Source organism: Onychostruthus taczanowskii, unplaced genomic scaffold (assembly GCF_017590055.1).
Source record: "Onychostruthus taczanowskii isolate IOZ18803 unplaced genomic scaffold, ASM1759005v1 scaffold8, whole genome shotgun sequence".
NCBI classification, from domain to species: domain Eukaryota; kingdom Metazoa; phylum Chordata; class Aves; order Passeriformes; family Passeridae; genus Onychostruthus; species Onychostruthus taczanowskii.
Window position 1 is genome coordinate 2,612,700 of NW_024505892.1, and position 24,585 is coordinate 2,637,284.

The 24,585-nt window shown below is 38.6% G+C and overlaps 1 protein-coding gene across 1 annotated transcript in view; it reads right to left on the reverse strand.

The window, feature by feature from the left end:
• The window catches only part of CEP85L (centrosomal protein 85 like), a 93,059-nt gene that overhangs the window by 17,413 nt on the left and 51,061 nt on the right, over nt 1-24,585 (reverse strand). The window contains exon 4 of the mRNA XM_041424029.1: nt 10,254-10,375. Coding sequence (XP_041279963.1) covers nt 10,254-10,375 — 122 coding nt within the window. The remainder of the gene's footprint in view (nt 1-10,253; nt 10,376-24,585) is intronic.

Consider the following 24,585-nt stretch of genomic DNA (forward strand, 5'->3'; position numbering starts at 1 on the left):
GGCCAGTGTACAGCAGGAACAGTATCAGCATTGTATCATTATTTAATTATAACACAAATTGTAGCACTGCTTAAATCATGACTGCAGTTGAACTAGGCAGGACTGCAGGACAAACACCTGCTAGGTCTCTGCCCCAGCACAAGTCACAGACCCACGAGGTAAGCAGTAACTCTCCATGGAGCAGTAGGCACCTCAAAACCTGACCCCAGAGTGGAGCTGTCAGCACCCACCAGAAACACACAGAGACCTTCTCAATAATCTTAAAACCAATTTTGTGCACTCTGTAGTTTTCCCTCTTTTTTACTCTAGGATATATTTGCATGCAAGCATGATTTTTTTTTTCTCAGAGTTTCACCTCTAAGCATGGAGCATGACTGGTTTTTCTGAAAACGATGATGCTGAACCCAGGTGACTAAACCCAATATTAAGAGCAGAGAAACAGTAAATATAGGTTAACTTCAAGGGAAAAAACCTGCCTGCGCACACTCTGGAAAAGCAAATCCTGCAAAATATGTGGAAAAACATCAAAATCTTTTGCTTTTTTTAAAATTTGGAAGGGTTGTGTTTTCATCTTGGAAACATTAGCGGGTGTTCACAAAATATGCATTATATAAACTGTAAACTAATATGAAATATTTAGTAGTTGAAAAGATGCCAACTGCAAATTTTAATAGGATACTGAAACCCAGCTAAAGGGACCATTTTAGCTACTCACATTCTTCTAGCTAGTCATCAGCCAACTGTAGCCCTATTATTTGGTTTATAAAAGCAAGATCACATTTAAAAATATTGAATATAGCAGAAGTTATTTCTCAGCCAGATGTGTTAAAGAAAACATAATGAGAACATTTTTTTTCCTGTCTCCCAATTTTTATATCTATAAAGAACAGCAATGAATGGAAAAACAGTATATGTAAGTTGCCATTTGTTGGTACCTTAGAACAATTTATTCAACATTAATGGAGAGCAAGTGAATGTATTTACATGACTCCATAGCAAATCTTAAAATATTTTGTATCAGCACAGGTGATTTTGAGGCTTCCCTGTTCCCTGTACTATCGAGATTGAACAAGCTTGTACAAATACAATATCTTGTACGAGGAGTATGTGACATTGGAAGACTGTGCACAATTCTGGTTGCCATCTGTAAGACGGCACTACAAACAAGAAGTTTCCAACCTAGTTTGGAAGATTAGGTAAAGGAATATGCTCTTAACTTGTAAGAGACCTTATAAAAGCCCAAGAGTTAGTACAATTATATGAGAAAATATGAAGTCTCAATGACTTCTGTGCATGCCTGGTCACAGAGAACAAAATTATTTAGTAAGAGTTATCCAAACCTATGAACTAAAGCAGTTTTTTATTTTTTTTCACCTTATTACTTCCTACACAGATCTATTAAAATTTAATTGTTTTAAAATTATTTATGTGTTTGAAAATTATTTATTCACTTGTCATATACCCCTTGAAAGCACTATATGATTTTCTGTTTATGGGCGATTGTAATTTAGCAGTGCCTTCCTTCCCAGGCAGCATTTCAAGAGTCTGAACACTACAGCCTGGAGAATACATTTTAAAATATTTTTGAACTATCAGTGTAGTTTGAACTACATTACCATAATTATTTTCAGAATCCTTTCCCTACCCTACCAAATCCCTGTTGCAAAAAAAGTGTGACAAGTCAATCCAAGATGACACAGAACACAGAGTTTAACTTGCTTGCTTCTTTTCCCTCTGCAAAGCATGAAACTCTCCATCATTATATAACTCTCCATCCTTTTTTTTTTTTATTTCATTATACAACCTTGCCAACAAAAAAAACACTCTCTACAAATGTTTTAACAAATGTTTATGTGCAGACCCCATAACTTCTTCACATAACTAACTGCCTCTATGAAAACAGCATTAATCTCATGGCACTCAGAAACAAACATTTTGCTGCATAACCAGAGACTCCGAGCTGTATTCAAAAGGAATTTAGAAATTTCAGTTGCTCTCAAAAACACAGGTTGCCTATTACAGTGGGAACACTGTCCCCAGAAGCCCCCCTCTTAGCAATCTATCAGCCCAGCACTTTAAAAAAGCAAAACCAAATACAATTAGCCTTTAGCATTTAGGTGCCTCCAAGTTTCTGTCAAGCTCCTCAACCTTTAGTGCTTCCAGAAGCCATCTGAGTACAAGTGGGCACAGGCTGTGGCCTGAGCTCTGGGCATGGGGGAATCTGACAGGAATCCAGCCTTCAGACTCCAGTGCACATAAACCAGACCCCAGCTCACAGCGGGTTCAGTGAAAATACCGTACTAGGCACCACGGAAACTGCTTTCCTTCACAACGTCCTTATTTTTTCCCCCTTACTTTTTTGTAACATGTGAATGTTACAATTTTATGCCAACAGCAAAGGAAGAGTTACTGGTGTACTGTGTGAGTGTCATGGCATTTTTCACATGGTTTCATTCAGCCCCTTTGTCCAAATGCAAAAATCACTATTTTACTTGAAGTGTCTGCCTTGACACATCCCCTCCCTTAACACTCAGACTGAAGTAGAAGAAAACAGGAGGCAATACCCTGATCCAAAGTCATCAACCAACCAAAGGGACTCAGAGCTGAGAATTTTGTTCAAATAAAATAAATAAAAGTTAAAAAATTAAAATAAATCAGAAAAGGCAGGAACAAAAACCATCCTTTTGGAAGGGACATTTTAGTGTTCCTTATTTAAACTGATCTTCCAGAAGGAAATGGCATTAAATGATGCATAAACTGTAAATAGTCTATCTAATCAATTAATGCAAACATGAGACTAATAACATTGTTTTCACAAACACTTCTGACACGAATCTTTCCAACTGTCCCTCAAGGTGTAATATTATTTCCAGAAACTGGGGGTGGCAGTGCAGAAACAAACTGACAAAAAGAGGATCTAAACGCCTCTCAAGGTAGGAAAAGACTGCCTGGTACACAGAAAACTGTCACAGTTACCCACAGAAGAGTTCTGCACTGAAGACATCTTGTCTTTTTCTTCAGGTATAATGATCTAAAGGGATTTTTTTTCCTTCAGAAGCTACCACCTGCTTGCTATATTTTCATATTCTTTTTTTTTTTTATTTCACCGATATACTGGACTATGCCTTTTCACCCCTTTTTTAGAACCTTCAGCCATTTATAAATAACTTGAGATCAAATCCTCCCTGTACTGCTCCTAGGTGCGCTCTTTCTGCGGGAACTCAGCAGAAGTGACAGGTTATCCAACATACAAGACTCAGGTGGTGGCTGTGTGCTGCTCTGTGGTCTCCTGAACCAGATTTATGTCCCAGTTCCCATGTGTTAGCTATTCTAGCTAGATTATTTACAGAAAACCCTATCATTTTCACAAAGTAATGACTTTGGCTTATTTCCAGGTCCTATAAACATGTATTTTGCTCCCTGGTCTTCCACTACCTTCAACATTCTTTAGTTTTGCAAACAAAATTTCAAGGCTTCAGTCATGTTTCACTACTTCAGATCAATGACATTTTGTTAGGAAGAAAAACTTGAAAACCTGTCATGGCAGACTGTACCATTCTCTCGCCTTTCCCAGAATTACCAACTACCACCCCTACAAGAAATCCTAACACTACAGATTAGGCTATCAAAGATGATGATTCTGTGTAACTGTTTCCTTGGCATTTAAGGAGAGTAGTACTCCTTATCTGTCTTTCTGCTTGCCACAGACACTTCCATTCGCAATCCCCCATCCTGTGACTCTACAAAGCTGTTGAGAATTCAGAGGAAAACTTCTAATGCTACTTGACCCTAACTGATTCTATTGAAATGAGCAAAAACAAAGTTGAAACCATAACTGTGAAGTATCAATGGGAATAAGGGGGAGGTCTCTATTTTTATTCAATTGCAGTTCTGTCATTTAGCTCAAACAATCCTCTTTGAAAATTCAAGTCAGTGCAGAGGATGTGATAGCAGAGAACAGCACTTAGCTCAATGTGCACAAGCCTGGACTGTCTTCAGAGACCAGCATTAACAAACTGCTTAATATACAAACTGCTTCTCCTTAAGTCTCGAAATTATTTGTAGGACATAATTTACATTCACGTAATTTTCTCACATTTACGCAGGACAAGCATGGACACATGCTTATACAGACACTCACATATGCATTTATCTAGAAATAAACCGTATTTCTCAAATTTGGGACCAGCTCACCCATTCTGCATAAGCCAATCTTATCCCTTACTTACTCTAACATGAAAGAGCCTTTAGAAACCCACATATGCCAGAGAAGCACTTCATCCCCCCAACTGCTAAGTTATGCTTCTTAATTTTAATTTTTAAATTAGCATAAACCTAAGTCCCACACTTCAAGTCAAGCTAAGATCAGTATCTTCAAACAATTCAGGGATTTCAAAGCTTCCCCCACCACAGAGGGGACACTTAGTAACTTGTTAAGAAACCAAATGAAAATTGATGCTTACCGTCAAAAGTCATAAGTTGACAAGAATTTGCTGCTTTAGGTGGAAATGTTTGAGCAGATTTCTTCAGAATCAGGATACAAGGTAAAATACAACATGGATCCCTCTGAATTACAGGTATTAAGTTTATTCCATACTGCAGCTGGAGGTACGCTGCTTTGTTTTGTTGCTTAACAAGTTGGATGCAAATTTTATATCCCTTTGTTTTAGAGGCACGATCTCTTGGGACCAGAAGTCCAAGTGTGCAGAGTACTGATAGGGAAAGAGATCCTTAGTACACAAAGTCCTAAAAACAATGTGAATACGTTTTCCGGAATTCAGAAGATAATGCCAAAGAACGCCAACATCAGCAAAGCTTATGAGAAAAGATCTCACATTTCCTATGCAATAAAGTCTCCTTTTTTTGTGAAATTGCTCTAAGTGAACCTTTCTTCCAGTCAAAGCAGAACTTATCTTGAAGGAAAGAGGGGAGCACTACCTTTGGGAGTCAAGACATGATTTCTGATCTGTATGGATTGGTTTTTCATGGTATTTTTGAATGACTTTTCTGAACTGCATAAATTCTGCAATGGGGGTGAGGAATGAGAGGGACACAGACACAAATGTCACTTCACAGAGAGGACTGCACTTTCCCTCCCATGGCGGGAGCTCTTCAACTTCTGTAGTCTCCCGCCAGGACAAACACAGAGCAACTCTCGCACCTCCCCTATAGTTCTCTGCCAAATACAAGAACTTCATACAAATATTTAAATCTATGGAATACAAAGTGGTTTAGCACCAGTTCCACAGAGAAGTATGTGGGACAGCATCTGACCAAAACTCCCCAATGCTGTACTGCAAAAAGTAAACACCACTCAACCACGGCTGGTGAGAGACAAGCACTCAGCCTGAGGGAAGCCTCAATGGCCAGTTTGGACACCTCAGGGAAGACGTGCTCATCAGCTGGAGAGATCTCAAAGAATAACAAAAACTACTTGATTACTAAAAAGCATTACCCAGGAGGAAAGACTAAGTCATATCAGGAAAAATTTTTGAATGTCTGAGACAATTAATCACCAAACGGACCAACCCAGAAAGGCTACAGAACACCTGGTATTACACATACAATACTAAGTCATATCAGGAAAAATTTCGAATGTCTGAGACAATCACCAAACGGACCAACCCAGAAAGGCTACAGAACACCTGGTATTACACATACAATAGTGTAAGCACCTAGTGACAGCACTGCTGCTTGCCTAGCCTGGTAGTCAGGTTAAATAGGTTCTTTCTAGCCCTACATCCTTTATTTATTGCTAAGATTTAGGTTATTAGATGAAAACTAATTTCATCAATGTAACTAGCATTCACATCTGGAAAAGTGACCTTTTAAAACAGCTAAAATAACTACTGTGTAACAAAACCTTCCTGAACATTTACCAGCTCAAGACATAGGGAAGTCTCATCCACAAGTCACCTGGGTGATTGGTGATACTGGAAAAAGATGAAGGCATCTTTTTCACACTTTTATTGGAAGCAAAGTGTATCTTACACAGGAAAGCGCTCTGAGGAGGCTCCTTACAGCCCCACTCTCTGCACAGGACACCCTGTTATACAAACATGCATTCACCATATGGGTGGTATGAAGCTTCAGGTTTCTCAAAAATGGCATCAAATTATCACTCAGGTGGTTATGCTAATGCTGCATATCTTAACAAGTGACTTAAAATTAAAAGAATTACAGCTTTATAGTAGCATCAAAATGAGCACTATCAGAGCACTTCACGTCATCTACTGAAGTCAGGACAATTTGATACAAGACAAAGAAAATCTACGTCTCTTGTCTCAGTGAAAACTTCTAATTCAGATTTGGATTTAAAAGTTAATGATTTAGCAAGTGTTTTAAGAATGTATATGTTGTTTCACTCTGAGGGATAACAGTTATTCACTAAAATTGTACTTCCAAACCTACCTTTCCTGAAAAAGCTGCTCAAATGCTCTTATGCTGTCTGCAAGAGAACACTGCATGCACAGCACTATTCTCAGCAGCTTATGTGATATGTCCAGATATTTGGCATTTATTCATGCAGCCCCTGCCACACAAACTCTGCCAGGACCACACTAGAGATATCTACAGTGGCAGGTCAGCCTCAAGAGACATTCAGCATTGCACCGAACACTGCCATTTCAGTGGTGGTAATGTACTGAACAGAGGAGCAACATGAAGAATTAAAATGTGATGCTGTGATTTTCTAAACCAATGCAAACACTGCTGGCTCCCTCTGGTGCTAAATATAATGCAGTGTTACATACTAAGCAGCCAGAGAAATAAGGCAACAATATAATCCAATTATTTTGTACAGCAGGTGACAGACATTACAGTAATAAGTGTTGCAGCAGGAAATTTCCTCTTACAGACTAAATCCTTAAGTCCTCATTCATGGACTGTGCAACAGTTCTTATGTAAAAAAAACATGAGACACACCTTAAAGAAATGCCACTGTGTTCTGGTACACACACAGAGCAGGCTCGCTTTCTTGCACTGTGTTCCCACTGCCTGAAAGTAGAATCTTCCCCTCATTTTCATAAGACTAGACTTAAAAAGCATTTCTGGTTTCTACTTATTAAATTAGCAGTGACTGATAGAGTAGTTTTAAAAAGCAAACCAAAACCACTTTAAAACCCATTCATTTATGCTGTGTATTACTTAAATAAGTGCTAAACAGACTACACAAAATACATCAGTTTAATTTATCTATTACTAAATCTGCCGTTCAACACAGCATATAGATCAAAATCAAAGTACTTGTTGTATTCTCAGGCTCAGGTGGCTTTTTGGGATTTCAAAAACTTAAAAATGCTTCCATTTCCAGTGACACAACAAAGTATCCAAATATTATGATTCACACTGTTAGGTATTACTCCTTGAATTGTTTTTGTAACTATTCCTATCTAGTAGATTTCCAATACAAAACAAGGAAATTTAATAATCTAGTCTGAAAGGGCTGAATTTTTTTGCCTTTTTATCTTTGTGTAGAAAGAAGGAAAGGAAGGAAGCATGTTTCACTTTCCTTCTTCTGCTCCTCCTCCCTTTTTTAACAAGACCAAGGTACAACAGCCTGTACAGTGCATCCATTTCCTTCTTATCAACAGATTTAAGCACTGCAATGAAGAACAAGGTGTGTGATGTTAATCTCCTCCACTTCCTCAATAAGTGGGACACCAGTACAATTCCCAACAAAAGAGTATTTAACCTTAAAAAAAAGGGTTACTGACCCTGTGGGTGAAAGGGAGGCTTGTGACAAGGGCCAGAGGGAGGCACTCCTGGTGTGCCTCTTTCCACCCAGTTGTTCTTTGTACTTGCCAGCAGCAAACAGCTGGGTCTGGGGCACCATGCCAGCTGCTGTCCCACTCCTCTGGCTACCAGGCAGCAGGAGGTTAACACCTCTCTCCTGAGCTTCTGCCCCCTCAACTACCAGTTTGTAAATTCAGCATACGACTTAAGGAGACTACACCTTTCATAACTCCAGGAAAACCACAGGCACAAAGAGCCCTCTCAGCAAAAACCTCCTACCTAACCTCATTCAACAAATTACTTTCTTCTCCACTTCCCCTAAGCATAAATTTTATTCTGTAATTTAGCTACCACCATGTTCAATTAACTACACTTTAGCAAACTTTATGTTTTTAATTTTAGTTCACTATTCCCAAAGAAATTTAAACTCTGAAAAGAAGTTTAAATTAAGCTCAGGAAGACCAAGAGCTGGAATACTTAGGATTACTTCCAAATACCATTCCGAGCTCAGTGCAAGAAGACCCTGTGTTCCCATGTGCTAAATGTGGTGTAACACCACATTTTCATTTAGTGCTGCTTTGTGTCTTGAAGAAAGGTAGTTTTCACACTTAAGCCTTATTAACACCCCATCTAATGAGAAACGTAACACTAATGCTTTTTAGTGGAGTTCTATTTCAAGGTTTTTGCACATCAGATATGTACCATTTTCTTCATGGGTGAAACCAAATCACTACCTCTTCTTAAAAAAAAATTAAAATAAACAATCTGTTGCTAAAATTTTGTAAATATGCAACATCAATTTGTACTAATCTTGAAAATACAAATCCACAGATGTTCCATTTTCATTTTAAAATACCTTTTCAGGCTAATATTTTGCTCAAATGGAAATTCAATATTCGAAGAAAAGGCTGTTCTGTGATGCATTGTTACACTGCATTATTAAAAATTACAATATTTAACACCAAGTATCTACTTGAATATGTAACATCACTGAGTGGTCTGTTCCATTTCAATAGCTTCAAAACTGTATTCTGCCTTTTCAGCTGAATGAAAAGAAATTATCTTAATGGACTTCTGGTGAGAAATCCTGAAAGAACGGTATTCATTATCAGAAAGTCACACAAAAGAAATTACTTGTACAAGAAAAGGACCAGCACACTGTCACTGGGTATCAAGAAATAGCTTTTCTTCCTCCACATGGACAGTATCAGGTAACACGAGCAGGCAGCCAGGTTGCAAACATTCACTGCAGAAAATTCTCCCTGAACTGTAAACACACTTTCAGCGTGAGAAGAGCAACACCAACTGCATTTTTAGCTGCCAGCGTGTAACAAGCCTTCATGCAGAGTGCTCAGGATGGCAAGCCCAGCAGAGGCACTGAAGACCACCCCAGCCATCGTGAGCAATGCACTCACAAACACTGCTGACAGCCTGGGCCCCCCTGGAGGTGGGCTGTAGGTTTGCTACTGCAGCATTACTACTGACATAGCAAGCCTGAAAAAAAAACATTGTAATTTAGATGGCCTTTAAGCAGCTGATCAAAAGGCTCTGAGAGAGGAGATGTAAACAACCGCTAAAGATTTTTTCCATTTTAACTTCTCACTCCTTTGGGAGATCACCACCTCCACAGGAGAGCTGGCAGAGGGGGATGGTGAGCCCATGCCTTGGTTCCTAACTGTCCCATCTTTGCTGCAGCAGGCAGCAAACACACACTAACATGCTACATCCAACTGGGGAACCCAGTGCCAACTTCCATCACTGAAAAGCCACCACAGCTACTGAGTGTTGAGGGACAGAAACACCTTCAGCCACTGCAATTCCTCATTCTGTTGCAGGAGAGGAATGAACAGATCTTGCACAAGCAAGATTCAGTACCTCCTGGTACTAGAAACTGTGAGTTGGGCAGTGAGTTGCTATTAAGGCCCATTCATATTGACAGCAGTTTTAGTATGAGGCTATATATTTATTGATATAAAGACTCTGGATGTAATGAGTTAATTTTTTTTATTGGAACAATTTGTACGAGGACTTGAAGAGGATTGTACTGCTGAGTATTACTACAAAGGGCAGTTTCTCAAAGCTTTATCAACTGGCTTCAAATATAATGCAATTCTGTACTTGTGATGGGAAGGAAAATCAGCACAATGCAGTTGACCAATTTTCATCTTGGAAGTCACTTCCAAAACCTTGCAAGCAGAAAGATGTCCTTTACAAACCTGTAGCCTGGTGAGAAGCTAAGAGGGGAACCTGACAGCAGAAGTGCTGTTGGGCTCACTGCTCCTTTTCCACTCCAGAGGCATTAAACCTCCGAAATACATTTCCAACTTTGTGTAAGACTTCAGGCCAGCTGCCAGTCTTCTCTCCTAGCAGGATTAGCTCCTACATACTTGTGCATAAATAGTGGCTGGACTGAAACCTAACAACTTTACTAAGTAAGTAGTTCTCCTTGAAAACCAGCTTCTACACTGTAGGTTTTACTTCATTTAATCTGATTAATGCAGGAGAAGCTGGGTACTTACCTATCAATCACAAACTCCTTCTGTCTCAGCAGCCCTTCTTTGATTTTCATTAGAGATTCCCAGTTGCTGGAGTCCTGATAGCTTGTAGCTGGGTAACTTGAACGAGATGTTCCAGGTGAAACCTGCATAAAATAATTGTAGGATTAGGCCCCAAAACAGTGAAAGTAAATAATGTGCTACATATTACAGCATTTACAAAGCAGTTTGCTCTAAGGACTGCTTTTCAGTTTGATTCAGATTTGCTTTGTACAAAACAACTGGATTTCTAAACAAATTTCTGGAAACAAACTTCAGCCCAGTGTTACTGATATCATCATTTCTCTACTAAAAAAATTTATAGCTCTGAAAGCAGTTTGGAATGAAAAGCTCACTTAGAATTAACCACCTCATCAAGGGGAAGCCCGCTAAGTGCTCATAACCTGCTGCAATCCTTGTAGCACTTCAAAGGACAGGGCTGGGTAAGTTCAGACCCGCAGGTAACGGCAGGTAACAGCTGCCACTGCCCCGTTCAACTCCCACCTCTGACAGTTGCTTTACAGAGAAAGAAAAGCTTCCCTTCACGTGTGTGCACTTAAAATACAGAATATAGGAATATAATTCTGGCTAAATTGTAAGAGAACAAAACTTTCACAAGTAACAGGCTTCAGGCTTTCTATTAATTTTCACAAAAGCCAGGCTTCATGTGTCGCAACAAACTTAGGACAACAGCTGAACTAAATATGAACCAATAACATCATGGTTTGGAAGAAAAGTAAAAAAACTGGGACATTTTATCAAGAAAGCATTTATTACAAATATTTGCATCAGGAATTCAGGTAAGGGAAGGCTTAAGCTAGAGCTTCTGAGATCAAACTGAGGGGCCCCAGCACCAGCTGCCATGAAGTATCATTCAATCTTCCACCAGTTTTTTTTTAATCACTGAAAAAAGGTAACTCTCTCTATTTTCTGAGAGGCATCCTGGACAATGCTGTCTTTCTATGTTTTTGAAAAAGAGCAGAAGGAAAAAAAGTGAAAACATGGCTATTTAAGAAAAAAAAAAAAGTACTTTAAACTCTTTTTTCTTTTATAGCGCCACAATGTTTTAAATTTCATCTGAAATTACAACAAACTGTATTAGGATCAAGACATATGATCAACAATTAAAGTAAGTTAAACAATTGCCAAGCACTCCATGCTTTTGGTCAAAGTTTTACTATGAATTATAACACTGAATGGAAAGAATTCATTGCTTAAACCCCAATACCATGAGGTACTAAAGTCTGGAGCCAATTCCTCACAACTATAACCTCTTTTGTAACTTTAAAAAGTATTTCTTCCCATTCAGTTTAGTTCAGTTCAATCCCTAGCTTGATCACTGATGTGTTTCTGCACATTTATTCTCTTTTAATTTATAACCTAAAACCAGGTAAGATGACAAGACTTACCATTTCTAAAAATCTTTCAAGACTGCTACACCCCCACCACAGCCCCCAACCCCCCAGGTCCAATTTATCTGCTTGAGGGAATATTTCTTTTGCTTAACAAACTGGACAGCTTCAATAGTAAGACCAGTTATGAGTTACTCAAACAAACAACCACAAAACCCATCAACAGTTCTATACATTAAATACTGCACACCAATTAAAAACAAAATCTGAACTGGTGATATAATATTTTTTTTTTTTGTTTGGGCAGTGATCTACTAAACTCAGGAAAGACACCTAGTCAGGATTCCTCCTGTAAGTAACACATATGTAAAGTCTTACAGCTTATGGAATCTAAAGTTTATTTTGCCTGGGTTGCTCCATCCAGACCACATCACTTCAAAGTCATCTTTGGTGCTTACAGAATACCTTGGGATTCTCACATACTGCCCTGTATTAGTTATACATATGACTGGCTGAATTGAGAGGCACCAGCACAAACCTACTCCAGTTAAAATCTCTCAGTGACCCATGCCATGTCATGCAGTACAAAGTGACAACATCAGGAACCATCACAGGACTTCATGTTATGAATTTTTTTCCTTTGCTTTTCCCACTATAGTACTGATGAATGCTTTCCTACATCCACCTTAACACCATGACACTACAGTCAGAAGAAAGAAAGAGTCCTCATTGCAGCTCGGATTTGATCTTTACTTTTCAGAGCCAGAATTTCTTTCTCTCCTCAAGAGAAAACTCACACGCATTTGACATGATGAACAGGAAATATATGGCTTTATAAAGCCAAATCAATTTCTTGAGCATGATTAATTTTGTCTTTAAAACTGAACTATAAAAATGAAGAGATTAAAGACAGCAATTAAATACAAACCTATTTAAGAATGAAGACATTCTGGAACTCACTGGTGGTTTCTTTAAGAGAATTCTTCAATGCAAATGCTTTATTTCAATCTAGCACCTCTGCAAACATTGATTTGCACTGAAGTCAGAAAAAATCCCTTCAAATTTAGTACAATAAGAAAGTATACAAATCAAATACTGCAACTGCTGAAAAGCAATGCAATGAGTTTTGCAAAGTTAAGAACAGAGTGATATTTTGTGAATTATATCCCAACAATAGTGTGTTCATTTGGGGCTTTTATTAAATCTAAAACATAAAGCCTCCATTGATTACTCACAGAGATGCTTAAACTTTGGAATATACCCAATCCTGTTGAGTGTATATACACACGCTGTATACACATATGTAACAGCAAATAAAATATTACTTTGTATTAAAATTGTGTGCTTCTATTTTTCACTCTGAACAAATGAAAACAAACAAAAATGTTTGATTCTGATATCATGTTTCATCCAATTAAAAAAAAAAAAGAAAAAGAATATACTAAAAATACTTCTTAGCACTTCCCAAAATAACAAGACACTTCACTCATTTATGAGCACATGGTGTTGACTACTACAAACAGCTTTCTAGCTGCTTTGAATTGCATGGTAACACACAGGCAGTCGGCTTACGTTTGAGTATCTTGTCTCCTAAGGATATCAAACCAAAGAATGAGACCAGATACACTTCCAGGAGTCATATTTAGAAAGCCATCCACAACTCTGAGCCCTTAACTTGAATCGTCTGCAACTACAAAACAAAATACCATCTGGAAAGACACAGCATTCTTTTCTATCTGTCCTACAAAATACAACTATTTTTGTCACCTGGCACCTCTTCTGAGAGTATCAGCCTTGTCCTGAGAACATGTGTTCAGTTAGAACAGTATCCTTTGCACAGTGAGATCCAAAGGTCCTCACTAGCTTGTTTTGTGACAGAGGCTTGGCAAACCTTCAAGTCACTGTTGAGGCAAAGTCAGCTGCTGAGGAAAAAAAAAATAAAATAAGAAATCTTTGCTGTACTAACCCAGATGCAAATACTTACTGCTGGAACAGACATTGCTGACTGATAGTTTCACGCTTATTATCAGTGGAAAAACAATTTTTCTGTGGACAGAGTTTAACAATATTTAGATAACTTAGGTCAAACACAGCTGGGTTTTTAATTGTGCTAATTAAAATTATCTTCTCAAACATGCCTGAAATTTCTGCCTGAAGCGGATCAGGGTCTCAGCACACAGAGCAGCTCAGCATTCCATGTGCAACATGCTGTATCGTGTCAAATGATGTCATTTACTACATCACAAAGTAAAGGTGAAGTCCAAAAATGTCAATATAATACTTAATCTAAAAACAAAAAAACAAACCCAAACAAACTCAAAAAAACCCCAAAAACAAACAATGGAATTGAGTTTTTTTTCATGAAAGATGCAGCTTAAATAATTTAGTGCTGTCCATACTACAACTGTAAATTTTCAGTCCATTATTAACAACTAGCAGAGCACCAAGAATTACGCCAGGTGATTGATTCCCTCTGGACAACTGCTTACACTGCCCTATGCTATCATAAACTCCTGTCCATAGGGATCATTCCTCTCTTGCTGCATTTAACAGGCATTACTCAACAGAAAAATAGTTCCTTGCATCTGCAGCTAATCCAATGCAAAGAATCAACACAAGCAATGTTAGCAGGAGCTAAGAATTCCGTTTTTGACTGACAGTTGAGGAAACAAATATGGATGACCACTAAGGCTGTGCCTCAGGGACATCACTGAATGGATAATGTGGGAGAAAGAAGAGGTGGATGTAGCAGCAGCAAGGCCAAATGCACTCTTGTCATGGAGATACCTCCTGCCTATGGGTCACCTGTGATGGGAAAAGGTTTAATCTGCACAGGCAGAGCAGCAGCCACTGAGGAGCTCTGTAACTGCTCCCCACCCTGGGTAAGGAAAAACAATTAACCCATCGCTTCCTCCCCACACAGATTTCTTCCTAATATCAGTTTCAGGTCAGAACAGCTCCCATAATTGAGACAATCTCAAAAGATCATTTATCCTTTTGCAGGTGAAACAGGGACGGTGGCTGTCAGGCAGGAAAAGCTACAGAAGGCTGCAACCATGGAATAAGGCCCTAATTTTAAGGAATGATTTATACAGAAAGGCTGTGCCTTGCAGAAATGCACTAGAAACACAGCTAAAAAGCTGAATTCTCCACAATGTAAAAGATTCTGAGCTAAAGACTACAGACAAGAATTTACAATTTGTGGTATCTGTACCTCACCACCTACTGCTGTACTCTGCTCTATCTTTGCCTTTTAGGGAAGATAGTGTTTCTGCCCAGCAGGATATAATCACTACAATTCTTGGCAGCAACACCTAGGCTGTATCACATTTTGCCTATGCTTTCACAAATTTCCAGCAGTCACAGGGGAAAGAACATCTAATCATGCCCTTGCACTTTCATTCCACCCATGGTATGTGGTGTTCTTTGGGGAATTTCTTTAATGTGGAAACCATCATTAAAATCAACATTGAAACACCATCAAACGATGAGGTACTCAAAAATACACGTGTATTGTAGAGAGGTTAGCACTGCTAACAGCAAAATAAAAACCAGTAAGGTTTGGAAAAAAATCCCAAACACATACTTTATATAGACATGCAGCCTGCAAAGTAGTTAATGTAAGAGAGACCACAAGTAACAGGGAAAATACACCTGACAGGAGTTGACGATTTAACCTGCCTGAAAATCAGCTGAATGCAAGCTAGGATTGCATATGGGATGTCAGGTTACAGAAAAAGGGGGTGAGGGAAAGGATAAAGCAGTGACTCTAAACAGCTCTGGCATAAACCCAGCTGCAAGAGTATGTCTGGTAGTACAATGTGAGGAACCAGAAAGTCACTGGAACAGTAAAATATGTCCAAAGAAGATAAACTTTCACGGATAAAAAGCTCAGAATGATTTATGATAAAGAGCAAAATATCACAAAGGCTGAAGAGACATGAAATCAGACAGCAAATACCTTGTTTCCAGGCTGAGAGACCACGCAAACTAAGGTTGAGAGAATGAAAATTGAGATATGGCAATCTGGGATAACCCAGATTGCCATATCTCAATTTTCATGTTGGAGAAAACCAACAAACAAAAAACAGCAAACAACAGAAGTTCATCAAACCAACTAAAGAGATGGAGAAAAGTAGCAAAAGTATATCATAAACGACTGAGAGAAGATCCAAATTTTAAGATTTTAGAATCTGCACTGGATGAAGCTTAGGAATTAAAGGGCAAGCCAGTTCCTACTTGATGACACATCAGGACTTCCTCTGAGTTAGGATTAAATTATGCATTCTTGTGACTAGCAACACACTGACTACACTATGCCAAGAGCAGAACAATCACAGTTAGGCACCAACCCCATCAACAAAAATTCAAGAACCAAAATTCATTTTAAAATGAGGATCAGTTCAAAGATATATAGCCAGAGCTGAACTGCATGGATGCTACATCTTTTGTATGACTTTTTAATGCTTTTCCAACAAAAAATTAAAATGCTAATGCTACTTACAGACACCACCACTATCATCATAAACTTTGAAAAAGTGGAAGGCTTTCAAAATGCGGAAGAATAAACAGTAATAGCATTCGCATGCCTCCTAAAGGCAGCACTCCCTCTAGTCATTACACTTTTACTAACACCTTTGTTCAAACTTCCATCACAAATGAAATTCCCATTGCAGACAGGGCAACACACTTAACTCAGTCCTCATACATTTTACTCTCATAAGCCTGGGAGAAATCTGACAGTCCTGCAATTTACTGTTATTTGTATATTTACTTCTTCCCCAACATTGTTTATACTGCAGCTGAGGCTTCTGAACTTCATCAAGGTCAGGTCTGATAATCACAACACGGGAGGAAGACATGATCCCTTTGCACAACAGCTTACAAATGAATTAAGAGCAAAGCATAGCAAGTACATGGTTGCTGGGATACAACGAGATGGGAGAAAACAAAAGCTAAGGTCAGGTAGCTATTCACCATGGAGGAAAAAAAAAAATTATATAAATAACAAACAAGCAGAGATTTTTTACTGATGGCATAGTTACAGGATTTTGATAGCAACTGCGTGGTCACTTAAATGTGGCATAAACGTACGCTGCTATCAAAGGGAGGGGGCCTGTTCTCCTGCCTCTTCTCACCACTTCAAACATTCATACCTTTCAGCTCCCTCCTGACAGCCCCAGTCCCACACTCTTCCCCCATCCTACACACATGAAGGTTATTTGCATCTCGGTCAGACTCTTATCAGATTCATTGCACTGAAGGCCATGTGAGATCTAGCACTGCACACACTCTTAAGCGGGACAGGAGTGTACAAGACAACACATTTTGCAGTGGCACAACTTTGTGCTGGATTAGCGTGAACACGACCACAAGCTGAATTATCTCAACTACAGGCACTGCCAATCCCTTCCAAAGTATCAGTGTATATATAGACTGAGTATTTTCTAAGCTTCTGAAAAAAACCGTATTATACAGTTGCAATGACATTAAGTTACTGGCCAAGACCTGGTGTTTAGGTAAGCAATCAGTTCAAGAAAAGGAACTTACAAATTAAGATGGCATAACAGAATAAAACCAAAAGCCTCCTGCACTTTATTTTCAAAATAATCCTCCCTGTGTTGGTTCTGTGAATTATGACAGCACACCCAGGACCAGTGGCACAGTCCTAGCCTACAGTCAGAGACTGCATGTGTAAGATCCTTATGTGTTCAAAATCTGCATTCAGCAGAGGATCCTGAATAAAGCAGACATATAGCAGGGCATTTGCAAGGGAAGGGAACTGGAATTCTTAACCGGCAAGGTTTTGTTCCTTCTAGCATCCCTGATGGTACTGTGTAAAAGTCTCCAACGACAAAGCAACAGATTAACTCTGAAAAGAGTTTGCACCATCCCTAGCACGTTGTTGGGGCAGAGACAAGGGCAGTATCCTAGAAGAGGCTGCAGCCACTCAGCAGTCCTCCCAGACTTTCCTGACCCCTCCTCTCTGTCCCCTAAGCCACTAGGTTCCTGAAGGGTGAGACCGGCACTCCCGGAGCTGCACACAGGATAATGATACACCCTCCTCTGCTTATCTTCCCCTGAACAGCCACACTTCGCTTGCTTTTATATGTTCTTATAACATTCCTTCATACTCCATGCAACACCAATATTATTTTTGTCATAAATCCTTTCCATTTATATTCTGGCAAATGTTATGAACACAAAACACTTCTAGGTGCCACTTAATATGACGTTAAAAGCAACAGTGCCTGGAATTTTCCACTGATAACAACTGGGTCTTTCCTAAGTATAGAAGCACTTGTTTTATTAAGTGTTCATTTTATCTTCCCACTGCATTGAAATTCAAATGTTCTTTACTATAAAAAAAAAAAAATTAAACATCTGGAGATGAAAGGGAACTTCCACAAGAACAACTTTTTTTTTTTTTTAAGACTATTAGTTGAAGTTTCACTGGTAAATTCATTATTTCTTTTTGCTTCTTATTCCATCCTGGAAAGCAAAGTGACTACAGGTATTCAAAAAGACCATTGTTTTATGTGCTCAATAAATACAGGGCATGTTAGTCACTACAAAAAAATTATCAACTGTACAAGTAAGACAGAAGTAACTTACAAAAAAGGAACAGCTGGCAAAAATCAATCATGAAGGACATGTAAAATCGACATCCTCAACCAAGTTGTGATCATTTATAAAAAGTTTTAAGTTAAAATACTAATGCTAATGCTAATACCTACAAATACCAGTTTACTGAATGCCAGTCTTGATTGTTCATTGATTAGTCACTATGCCTGCTCATGGCTAAAGTGGATACAAAAAGTGACCTAGAAAGCAATCAAAAAAGCAGCTATTTTTTGCCAGCCTGCACAAACTTTGCAAGGATGAGCAGAGCTGGCCATCAATCTTGCACAGAAACTAACTGGAGTCCTCCTGTAACAAGAAGGTAACAAAAAGAGAGTGCAACTTGGATGAATATTAGAGGGGAAAAAACCAACAACCCATACTTACGCAGTAATTGGAGAAGAAAACTTAGAAAAACCTTATAAGCACAGAGCACCAAATTCTCTTAATGAAACATGCAAACATATTGAAAGAGAGGGAAGCCACTATGAATTTAATGTGAAGAAAGAGCATACATTTGGGGAAAAGCGATGCTCTGCAATTTCTTTATCCAGGGTCTTGACTTTTCAAATTGAAGTTGTTGAGATTCTGTGGAGGGTGTTGGCCTCTAAACCAGAAAACTGAGCCTCTCCTTTCCTGCATTCCATCTGCTTTAGCTTTTCTGGACTTTACAAGAAACATAAGCCATATGTGTAATACTCAGCACAATTAACTGAAGTTTAAAAGAAACAAAAAAAACCTCACAAAAATAAAGCAGAAACATTTATATTAGAACAAATCCAAGTATTCTCACAAACTCAAGAAAGTACATTTCATTTAAAAACAATAATTCAGAACTGGTCTCTATGAGCACTTGCAGAAAAAATGGAGTGAAATTACTGGAACACGCACACTTCAAGTTTTGCACATTCAACTTCTGCACATGTTACAGCTGATGGGGAAGAAATTATTAGATAATACACTCTTTTCCACTTCCTTTTAGGCTGAAAAACCAAAACTGTTAGCAGTAACAAAGATATCCTCTCACACACACCTTTGTTCTTCTCCAGCTCTTATTACCACAAACGCAGATTTAAAAAACAAGGAAAAAAAGACAAGGATACTCTATAAACAGCGGCAAGTGGAGGACTTAATAAAGCTGCCTTAGTGGGGATTGGAAAACCAAACCAAGTTCTCTACTAAGTCTCATGCAGAGTTAGTGATATCTGTGGCCATCAGAGCACTGCACAATGTGAGTAGGGTATTCATTCACATTTATTGGTGACTACATTGAAAAACTTCCATGGATGGGAAAATTAGAGGCATACTCATGTTTTCTGTCCCAACTCCAGGAATTCTTCCCAGACAGAACTAGCTGTATCAGCCAGCAAACCAAGCAGAAGAGCACATGGACCTACTGTGAAGATTAAATTGCTTCAAGCAAAGATTCTACCACCGTGTACAGCATCACAAATTTGATATATCATCCTGCAGACAATTCAGTCACTTGCCCCAGAACTTTGAAAAACAAAAAAAAGGAATTTTGTATATATATATTTTTTAACTCACAAGGAGACACCATGTACTTGCATGACTCTATGAATTTTAGATGCATTTACAGAGGCTCTGCACCTCTGGCAAATCGGATCCTGGAATCTCCAAAGTCAGACATTTGAAAATCCAAACCTGAAACATCTGCATCACTGATAAACAGATGAAATGCTGTTAATTTAACATTGCACAGCGTGTGAAAGCAGCAACCACACAACCATGGAAGGTAGTCACATAATTTGTGTGTGGAGTAAGTGACGGATATTTGAACTGTTTGGCTTCAATCCAGATTGAACCTTTTCCACTTGAGTTTATGAGGGGTACTTGAAACACACTTGTCTCTAGCAAAAGCAGCAGTATGATGTAAGGGTGCATCCAAACATCCGTGTCAGTGTGTGAAGGTGTTTTCCTTCCTTACAAGATAAACTCGGGGGAGCCCTAGCACCTTCTTTATATAGGCAGAAAAGGCAGAAGTTCACACTAAAAAAAATAAATATCACTTTCATCATCAGCAATTAGTACTCGTCACTTGTAGGTCTCCAAGTTTCTTACAAAGAAACTAGACTTAATCCACAGAGAGGAAAGTGAGACAAAAACAAAGACAACTGGTCTCTTCAAAAAGCACCAAAACACAGCAGATTCTCTAGTGTGGAAACTATTTTGTAAGCAAAATACTGCTTTTAACAAACACAAATGAGACTATCTCTACCTAAAGAAAAATAATATATGTTGATTGAAGTAGGCTCATCTGGAAGGTGGGAAAATTCATGTTTCAGAATGAGCTACTTTTGTTTTCATTTTCTAATTCACAGAGATGTCAATAATAATGTTATACCAAGTACTCACATAACCAATTGATACGGAAGACCGTATTTCAAAACCACAGAGCCAATTAATTTTCAATAAATGCCACAAAAAGAGGAAAAAAGCAAATAGTTTTTTCTATTAAGAATGGAGTCATAAAAGCAGGAAAAAGGCTCTCCACATCTCCTCAGTGCTCAGGAAGCTACAGACAAAACAGTCTGGACACTACACTTGACAAAGCTTCCATGCTCCAGCGACTGACAACAGAACTTCCATGAGAAAGCAGCTGCCTGAAACAGAATACATAGTCAGAAAATATCTGCAAGACCAGGAAATCTGTTCTCGCTATTCAGAGCTGGTCTGAACCAAGGAGTAGAGCCATGTCTGTATCTGGCATATTCTGCAAGAGAATAAAGAAAAATATGAGGTTTTGTACCTCAAATTCTCAGGTAATGAAATTCAGGATCCTAGCTTTCTAGGGTGCTTTTTTGCTGAATGCTTTCCCCCCTGTTTTAGCTATAAATTGCATGAAGCAAAGATATGGAGCAATAGATAGCTGATGCTCACCATGAGAATTTGTCTTATTTATAGTCACTCAATAGAGGGAAGGGAAAAAAACCCACCAAACTTCAGAGCAATTGACAAAAGAAACGAAGAAAAGACACACACCATTCTGTTACACCAAGTAAGAGAAATAAAGGTGTTGCTGACTCCCACTTCTCAAAGTAGAGCCACATGAAAATTAGCCTGAAAACTCTTTAAAAGCCTGATTTATGCCATCTCCATGTTGATTTGAATGAAGAGCCCCAGGTGGCAAGGTCCCCACTGAGGCCACTGGTCTACCTGCTGCCTCCTCCACACTACCTGAGGGTGTTCACTGCAACAGTCTGCACAAGAGAATCTTTCAACTTCTAAATTATGCCAAAACTTTCCTCATTTGGGCAATATTTATGCGTTTCTGTTAGGACAACTTTCAGTTGAAGGTACGTAGCAGCAAAATCTAAAGCCCAATAATTTCTCCTCAATTCTCGAGTTACGCTTTCAAGTGGAGATAATCCAGCACCACCACTTGGCAACTGAAACGTGGTCTTCCAACTTTATCTCTCCTTCATGTGCCTTTGTCCCGCTGTTCATCTATCACTCACAACATGTCAAATAACACAACTAATCTCTGTGCTTCCCAGAACAGTTTATCTGAAAGACACTCAACACAGTTTCTTAGGTATAAGGATCTCGGCACACCACCTAAGGCACATTGTTCAGCTTAACCAGTTGAGGACACCAGTAAGCACTAAATACAGTGTTCCCAGGCATTTCATAGAAATAAAGAACCTTCCCTGTAATGAAGATCATTGAATTTCCTATCCTGCCTCATGCTGCCATTTTGAAGACACTTTGAACCGTTGAAGATAACTGCTACTAGTATATTATTTGACCTTCATTAACCTAGTAAAAAGGTAAACTTCATCACTGTGAAAGCCACCAGGTATTTACAAGAACACAGCTTTTTGTGCTGTCAATATTTAGTTGCAAAATAAACCATCTGCATGGGTCAAATCTGTGCTAATTGTATTGTCTCCACAAGAAATAAGTGTTTCCTAATGGTGTTTGGGAAGAGGAAGGACACAGCCGATTTTCAGAGTGAGAGCCAGGCAAAACTTCTTGTTTCCCTTCTCTTCTAACATCGGGTCAAAGCACCAAAGACAATAAACAGGCGTGACAGGCTTCTGCACCCTGCAATCTACTTTAATAGTGTAAGGTTTGCGCCAGTAACAGCAAATGAAACAAAAACATTCAAGATGACCTTTCAAAAAATGTCTTTGGTCAGTAACAAATCCGATGACTAGTACCACCAGAGCATTCACCATTCCCAAAAGGAGAAATATTTCAGACCAAGTTTTACTAATTTATTTTGTACTTTTTCATAATCACTTTGCAATGGTATGCCTTATAAGCTGCTGCCTCAAAAAGTAATTTTATCTTTCTTGTATAGAAGAAAAAAATGTGAAGACCAAACTAATTTAACATCTGTCCAATGGTTAGGAAAAGTAAATACATCTTGTCCCAGAGGAAAATACCATTATGCAAAACCTAGATTTCTCAGCAGAGCTGTTTCCTATAACACTAACAAAGACCATAACTCTCACTACAAAAAAGCAGGAACACCTGCAGCCTCAGAAAGGCAAATTCCTACACATAAATCCAGAAAATAGATATTGAGACTACAGATGTGAGTAAGATTCACTTAAGTCAGATAATCATTAAAGGAGGCATCAGGTAAAACATATAAGCAAACAGGTTGTAAGTCAATCAAATTCAAGTAAAAAACCTTAAATGCATTAAAAAAGTTCTCTCTCAATTGATTAGGCTGTCACCCTGTCTGGTGTGGTTCTGGAATGCTATTCACATCAGCACTAAAAATACTGATTTTTCTGTACTTTTGAAGGAGGGAAAAACTCATTTTCCTTTAGGGTGTATTAGGCTCTCAGCACAAATGTAACGGAAGGATACATTAGCTGGGTTCATCCTCTTTAGAGAACCTTAAAAAGGGTCCTGTAAGCCACATCTGCTAACACCTGAATGGCTGCAAGCAATTACCCATCACAGAATCAGGTCAGAAAACTACTGGATATAAAAAGGAAAGATCTCATTTTAGAGTTCAGCTTCAATACCAAATTCTGCTACTCTGTCCCACATACGCACAAATTAATGCACATTTGTGGGAGCATCCACATCTCCCTTCTGTGTGTTTTTTGTTACTGTTAAACCAAACATGCCAACACAAGAACTTCTGCTGTGTGAGATCACACAGGCACTTTTGCAGTGTGAGAGAAAACTGCAACAGCATCATGAAAAAACTCACTAACTCCAGGACTCCACTGCTGAATTTCTTTACCAGTATATTACAAACAATTGGACTTGGGTGACAGTCCATTTCTATACAGAGTCATGATTATCAGCAGACCAGACAGTGACACATTAAACTCTTTACAGATTATACAGGTGGCCAGTGTCTACAGCTGGAATTTTGAAAACTAGCACAAGAAAGGCAAAAATAATCCAGGAAATTATTAACAATGTGAATAGAAGTCTCACAATTATTATTTAAATAAAGGAGCTCGTATGCTGAAGTATAACACGTCTCTTTTTAGACATTATCCCAAACATCAACCGGATCTCTAAATAATTTCTGAGAAGAAACATGTTCTAGTGGTAGATTCCTAATTCCCCTGGAGAAAGCCCAGATCATCTCCATTTAAGGTCAAGAAGGCAACAGCTGCACATTTTTGTTCCCCAGAACAAAATGCAGCAGACCAAAACCTTCAACACAGATTCCTTTTTTAAAGCTTTTCCTTTCTCATATCCACGGGTGTCTGGACCTGTTCACCCAGGAGTGAATGAAAACAGTACAATGATGTGCTCATATATCGTGTCTGTACTTGTCAGACTTGACATGTCCCATAAGCAGTACTTTGGCATCTGCCTCAGAATCCCACCAAAACCTCCATGAGTTACATGAGGGATTATAACTAACCTGAACTAGAAAAATGTTCTCAAGAGAGTGTTCCTAAACAAGCTTGTTTTTAGAGAAACAACATTAATACAACATTAACAACACTCACATGGTCTGAACTTGTACATGTTACTGCTATTTGGCGAATACATTTTCCATCTTAAAATTCTTATCAGAGTTGACATTTAGAGAAGATGTGTATCATGCTTCTGATGAAATCCTAGTATTTTTACAGTGCCTTAATTTGTATATTTAAGTATCACTTTAAAATGGAGACCAAGCTACGACTGTGTCAGCAGCTCACAGACAAAACCAAATTCTCTTAAGGTATCTCATTTCTACAAAGCTCCAATGCATTAACAAAAAAAAGCCAAGAATTTGGGGTAGCGTAACTAAATAACATGACAATTTTACATCAATTTTGTAAAAGGGAGGAACGGCACTGCAGCTGTTGTAGTGCTGGGTGTTGGACTTCATAACAAAATATAGACAGTGA